At 50.6% G+C, this 6,000-nt stretch overlaps 3 protein-coding genes across 3 annotated transcripts; 1 reads left to right on the top strand and 2 right to left on the bottom strand.

Annotated features, from left to right (window-relative positions):
- Window positions 1-1,053: 1,053 nt before the first annotated feature.
- On the bottom strand, window positions 1,054-1,614 carry ALTATR162_LOCUS1342 (uncharacterized protein; the record flags this gene model as incomplete). Its single annotated transcript, XM_043308938.1, has 3 exons — window positions 1,054-1,127; window positions 1,176-1,338; window positions 1,393-1,614. The coding sequence occupies 3 exons, from the start codon at window positions 1,612-1,614 to the stop codon at window positions 1,054-1,056; spliced, it is 459 nt and encodes a 152-aa protein (XP_043164873.1).
- Window positions 1,615-2,637: 1,023 nt separating this feature from the next.
- On the top strand, window positions 2,638-3,750 carry ALTATR162_LOCUS1343 (uncharacterized protein; the record flags this gene model as incomplete). Its single annotated transcript, XM_043308939.1, has 1 exon — window positions 2,638-3,750. One exon carries the CDS (start codon window positions 2,638-2,640, stop codon window positions 3,748-3,750), a length of 1,113 nt encoding a protein of 370 aa, XP_043164874.1.
- Window positions 3,751-3,969: 219 nt separating this feature from the next.
- On the bottom strand, window positions 3,970-5,643 carry ALTATR162_LOCUS1344 (uncharacterized protein; the record flags this gene model as incomplete). Its single annotated transcript, XM_043308940.1, has 2 exons — window positions 3,970-5,246; window positions 5,298-5,643. The coding sequence occupies 2 exons, from the start codon at window positions 5,641-5,643 to the stop codon at window positions 3,970-3,972; spliced, it is 1,623 nt and encodes a 540-aa protein (XP_043164875.1).
- Between the last annotated feature and the right edge of the window lie 357 nt (window positions 5,644-6,000).

Below are 6,000 nucleotides of genomic sequence, written 5' to 3' on the forward strand. Positions count from 1 at the left end.
AAGAAGCTGCCAGCTATGTGCGAGGTTGGCGTCGCTGGGGCGCTAGCTCTCCTAGCGCCTTCGAAGTACCTGCCTGTCAACTGTCGTGGCTTAGGTCCTCAATACAGCTCGACATTAATTCCAGTTCTGCACATTTACTATTTGCGCATGTCTCTGTAACTCGGAAATTTCATTTCATATTCGTTCAGGCACGCTTCATCTGGATTTATCACCCCTCATAGTCCCACAGCCTTCACTCTTACGAGCGAGAACTCGTTACTCATCTCACCTTCCCCTCCTTAGCCGGCAAGACTCGACATTGCATAATTGATCCACCTATTGACCCTTCCCTTCTTTCTCCTGTCCCTGCCCTCCTTTAACTCCTCATGATTACTCTGGTTTACTTTCTCATCGGCTTTTCGCTGTTCTTCAAGCTTTAATTGTTTCTCTACTGCTACTAGTTAGGGAACAACTTATTGCAAACGCCAGGACTTGCTATACATTCTGCTTTGCTGAACGAATTTGCTCCAATTCCAGCGCTATCCATGGTGATAAATCTGCTGCAGGCGATGCTTCGGCGATTGTAGGCAGCGCACCAGTGATTCCAACAAAGGAAGAATATATGTCAGAAAAGAACTACTAGTGCAATTGAATTTTTATGAAACTCTCAGAATCCTGATTTTTGAAGCTGTAGTAGAAGTTCGTGGTGACCATAAATAGGTTATCATATGATTCGAAGGATTCGCTTCGATGCAGGTGGAGTGGCTGAGCACTGCCTTTGCTATTCGACGTAACATAAAACTAGACGTGATCAGTAACAACAATGCGGAGGACCTTAGACCGTTCTGAAAATGGCAAATTGTCTGGGAAGGAAGGATGGAAGAATTCTTTGCACGTCATAACATGATTGATATTACTATGCTCAACCACAGAACTTGAGTCCATTGCCCACATGATTTTCATGTCATTGTTATCGCTATTGCAAACCATCGCATAACGCGAGTGGCCATAATATATTTTCTACTGCATGAATTTCTCAACCTCTGAGAAAGCCAAGCAGCCATCGCCCGAAATCTATTTCTTGGAAGCGACTTTGGCGAGGTCGGCAAGGGCTTCGCGACGCTTGAACTTGGCATCCTGGATTACGCCTACTTGTGTCAGTTTTGCTCCATTGTAAAGATATTGTTTTCACGTACTAGCATCGGCATCACTGCTGAAGTTGCCAGACCATGTGATGAATGTCTTGTTCTCGTGAGTGCCGGATGTGACGGGGTATACGCGGATAGTTGAAACGACGGAAGAGTACGAGAGCTCGGGCTTGGAGGTGATGACAGAGTATGTGATGAAGTGGTCGATTGACTGCAAACACAAGTCAGTAGCTGCAGGGTATGCTTGCATAGCTGCATCACTTACGGAGTGCTCCTCTTGCTTGACCTCAAGCTCGGCACCGTCCTTGAAGGTCCACTTGACGATGTCCGTCTCTTCTGAAGTTCCCTTGACGAACTCACTCTTCTCGAGCTTGGACCAGAACTTGCTGAAGTCCTGGAGCTTGATCAAGTGCCAAACATCGCTGAAAGACGCGTCGATGACAGCTGACTCGCTGACTGAGGTGGAGGTGGGGATACTTCCAGACATGTTGACTCGGGTGGTACAATTGGGAGTGTGTTGACTGGTTCTAAGGGTGGATGGTTGGTTGAATGGAGATTGGTGGTGATGGTTGTAGGGCAGAAGAGAAGTTTGGTGGGGCACCCACTTTGTTGCAGACTAGTAACGTCATTAGCAAAGCTGCAGCTACCCCTCCTCTACAATGCCCTTGCTCAACATCTCGCCACTAAGCACCTTCATTCTTTTAGAAAGTGACATGTGAGTACAGGTTACATCTAGTTCTGTCATGACTCAACATTTTCTCCTGCTTCTCGTCTAGACTGTTACCACTTCTTGCACTTCAGACTCTGCATGGAACTCTAATAGGCTGCGACAGCAAGGCTGTCATACGCTAACATCACAAGGGATGCACATCTGGGTACACTGGACATGGCGAATATGTATAGCTGCAGGGTATGACTTCTTCCATGAGATATCCAGTGTTATCTAAGGAATTCCCACAACATGAGCGTACCGGGGCTTTTCCTTTTGACAACATTCGAGCCCATTCATTATTAGCTTTTGAGAGTGGGCAAAGGATACCTGCGCCGGTCTTCATGACCTATCTGATGAGATGAGAGCGCACCCTCAGAAGATACCTGCAGCCAATCATGCTCGTGCCGCCACAGCCACCGCCACAACGGAGGAGATCAAGCCCCGATCTACCCGAACTTCTGGACGCGCAACACCCGTTTGCCTACTCACCACCTGGCTAGGCGACGCTCTAGAGACGCGGCCTGGAAGCCTATTGTCGATGGTCCTTCTGGTAACTTCTGTAAGCTTATCCAGGCTACACAAAATGACGAGCGATTGGTTTCTGGCCGCAAATGGCAGGATTGGTCACCAACAGGGCTGCGTGGCGGATAAATCAAGGAGGGGTGCACATACGTATGCTTGCACGTGCGACTTGATGCCTGGAGTCGCTTGCTTTGTATAAGACGCCCGACAAGGTGAGATATGCCATTCGAAAATCATATTTCCTCCATCTATCACTGTACGATACAAAACATCATAATGCCACCCATGCAATACATGAACAACTCCGCTGCCTTCTGGGACTTCATCGCTGGCCTCGAGCAGCAAGGCTCACAACATCCTTTCTTTGCCCAGAACCGCAATGACGAGACCGAGAACGATCGCGAGGTATCTCCTCAGGATCCCCAAGATCCCTTTGCTCCGTTCAGACAGAGTCAACACTTCTTCGGTGGCGGCAGGGGGATGCCTCATCGTGGAGGGCCTCCACATGAACGCCACGAGCATCGTCGCGAGGGAGCTACGGGTGAGCACAATCAGGACCGTACAGACCAGACGGAGGCCGAGAAGGATGCTAGGATGAACACCGAGAACGACAATGGCGAAGGCCCTTCAGGTACCTCTGAGTCTGACCATGAAGCTCACCACGGTGGCCGCCCACAAGGTCGCCGTGGCGGAGGACGTCGAGGACGCTGTGGCCCTGGTGGGTCGGGTGGCTCTGGACCCCACCATGCCTACCATCCCTATGGCAGCTCGCCCCGCCACGGACCCCATCATGGCGGTCACCGCGGAGGCTGGGGCTCCTGGACATGCGGAGGACCTTTTGGAGGCATGAGCAGAGGGCCTTTTGAAGGCATGAGCAGAGGGCTTTTTGGAGGCATGAGCGGTGGACCCTTTGGCGCCGGTGATAACTCCTGGTCCTCTTTCGACCCCTCTACATTCACTGCACAGCTCTTCAACCAATTCACCGGCACCCACCCCTCCAACGCCACCAACGCTACCAAGCCCACCGAGTCTGAAGACTACACCCCTGACGCCGATATCTTCGACACCGATTCCACCTACGTCGTTCATGTCTCGCTCCCTGGCGCCAAAAAGGAAGACGTCGGTGTGAACTGGGATGCAGAGAAGAGCGAGCTCAGCATTGCCGGTGTCATATACCGCCCTGGTGATGAAGATTTCTTGAAGACACTTGCCTTGGATGAGCGCAGGGTCGGAGCCTTCGAGAGGAAGATTCGTCTTGGCACGAGGGCGAACCCAGCGAATGTTGATGCTGATGGAATGACAGCGAAACTTGAAGATGGTGTCCTGAGGGTCGAGGTGCCGAAACTAGACTCTGGATACGTTGAGATCCGCAAGGTGGATATTGAGTAAAGTGGTGGCTTTCACCGTTGCAGGTAGACCTGGATATGATAGGGTAATATATGCCAACAGTGGTTTTGTTTTGGTAGTCTTGAACAGTGGTATTAATATGTAATGAACTTTCTCAATTATCGCCCTTCGTCTGTGCATGCTCTCCATATCGGTTGTTTCTACTTCTTCCTCAAGTTTGGTCGAATGAGACCGATCAATTTGAGGGGAAACTATCTCTCATCATAACACATTCAAGGCGTTACTGGCAATGAGTTCGGCACACAACTCCGCCAACGCGTAAATCGTACAGCTCGGCATCGCAGCAATTGGTTCCGGAAACACACTAGCATCGCAAACCCTCAACCCCTTCATTCCCTTCACCCTAAACTTATCATCTAGCACTGTTCCTAGAGCGCAAGTTCCCATCGGATGAGCTATGGTTACTGCAAAAGCCCTGATTCTTGCATCGATCTCCTCGTCGCTGCTTGTAGTTGTCAGCGCTGGGAACCTCGGATCTGCCGGAGGCACTTCGCTCTCGATCTCTGAGGCCAGTGGCTCCGTTTCGACAAGACGAAGGTTCTCGCGTATGGCTTGCCGGAAGATGAAGCGATCTGTCTTCGTGGACAGGTAGCGTGGATTACAGACCGGATTGTCCCTCGGATCGGCGGATTGAAGTGTTACGGTACCGCGAGACAAGGGAAGCATATGGAAAGCGGAGAGTGAAATGTGAGCACCATCTTCTTGGACTGTCGGAAACGCGCTGGCGTGGGCAAGAAGTGGGTAGTACCATGCTATACTGAGGTAGTGGCTCCTGTGTGACCTTAGTAGCAGGTTTTGCTCGTTCAAGCCATCGGAATTGATACCGTCCTCTTTCAGATGTCTCTTTATTTCTGCCGCTGGGAGGCTCGCAAAGAGAACGAAATCAAACGGAAGCCCTTGGCCATATTCAGGTTTCATTGTGCCGTTAAAAGGACGAGCAAGGCCTTTCGAAGAGTCTTTTAGTTTGTAGTATTGTGTAATAACATTGTGATCATTGAGGTTTTGACCAACGGCGGGCGAATCTACGATCTGAGATATACCGTGTTGAGTGAGATGATCCGAAGGGCCGATGCCAGAAAGCATCAGGAGCTGCGGAGTTCTGTGAGCGCCGCACGAGATGATGATTTCTTTGCTCGCCATCATCAGTCCACCAGAGATTAGCTCAACACCTATAGCTCGCTTCGACTCGTCAAGTAAAACACGGGCTACTGGAGCGTCGCAGAAAATTTCGACAGTGTCGAGTTTGTATACCTTCGCACTGTGCTGCCGTGTAGCTGTCGTATCGGAAGTAGCAAGCCAGCACTGCGTGATATCTCCTAGACCAATTGGATCACCCTTGATCGGATTGTACTTGTGGCCCAAAGTCTCCGCACTTTTTTGGAGTGCGTTCCTGAGCGGGTACTTTCGCCCTCCAACAGTATGGATTGGTCCATCAAACCCGTAGCGATCTTTATCCGCAGTCGTGTCGAAATAGGTTTCTACACGCCGGTAGTATTTGAGCAGATTTTCATACTTGAATCTCTCATTACCTGCTCTTTCTGCAAGCACATCCAGATCAGCAGTGGAAGCGCGCATCCACATGCCAACATTGACGCCGCTTGACCCGGACAGTAGGCGTCCAACCGGGTTTGGTATCTTTCTATCATCAAGATGTTCTTGCGGCGTGGTTGAGTAGTCAACCATTAAGCCTTCCTGGAAATGTGTCGTCCAATCCAGTGGGTCACTGACATCATTGACGCCGGGGTGGTCCACTGCATCTGCTCCTGCTTCCAGTAAAGCGATGCGCGCGTCAGGAAAGTATTGCTTGAGTTGCGACGCGATCACCACACCAGCAGTACCTCCGCCCACGACGATGTAATCAAATGAGGCGGCCATGAGTGTTTAGGAAGGAAGGTGTCTGGAGAAAATGAGATGCTTTGGCGGCCTGGAAGATGAAGAGCAACGACGCGGCCACCCACGGCTCTCATTTTATACTCATTGCTCGTCTATATCGCCTTCCAAGAAGTCCTCGTGTTTAGAGACGGATGTGGTGTTGCGAGAAGCATTGTGCGGGGTAAGAGCTATGTGGGGCGCAATGGCATCTGAGCATACAGCACTGGACAGGTTCTGCATCGTAGGCCCCCTGCCTACCTTTGGTGGTGTTGACATAGACATCTGTCAGATTGTATCTAGTCATTGGCTTGTAAGTGGTCGAAGGCCAGGCAGAGGTGAAATGGTGCTCAGGTGAGGGAC

Source organism: Alternaria atra (assembly GCF_907166805.1).
Source record: "Alternaria atra isolate CS162 genome assembly, contig: 21, whole genome shotgun sequence".
NCBI lineage: Eukaryota > Fungi > Ascomycota > Dothideomycetes > Pleosporales > Pleosporaceae > Alternaria > Alternaria atra.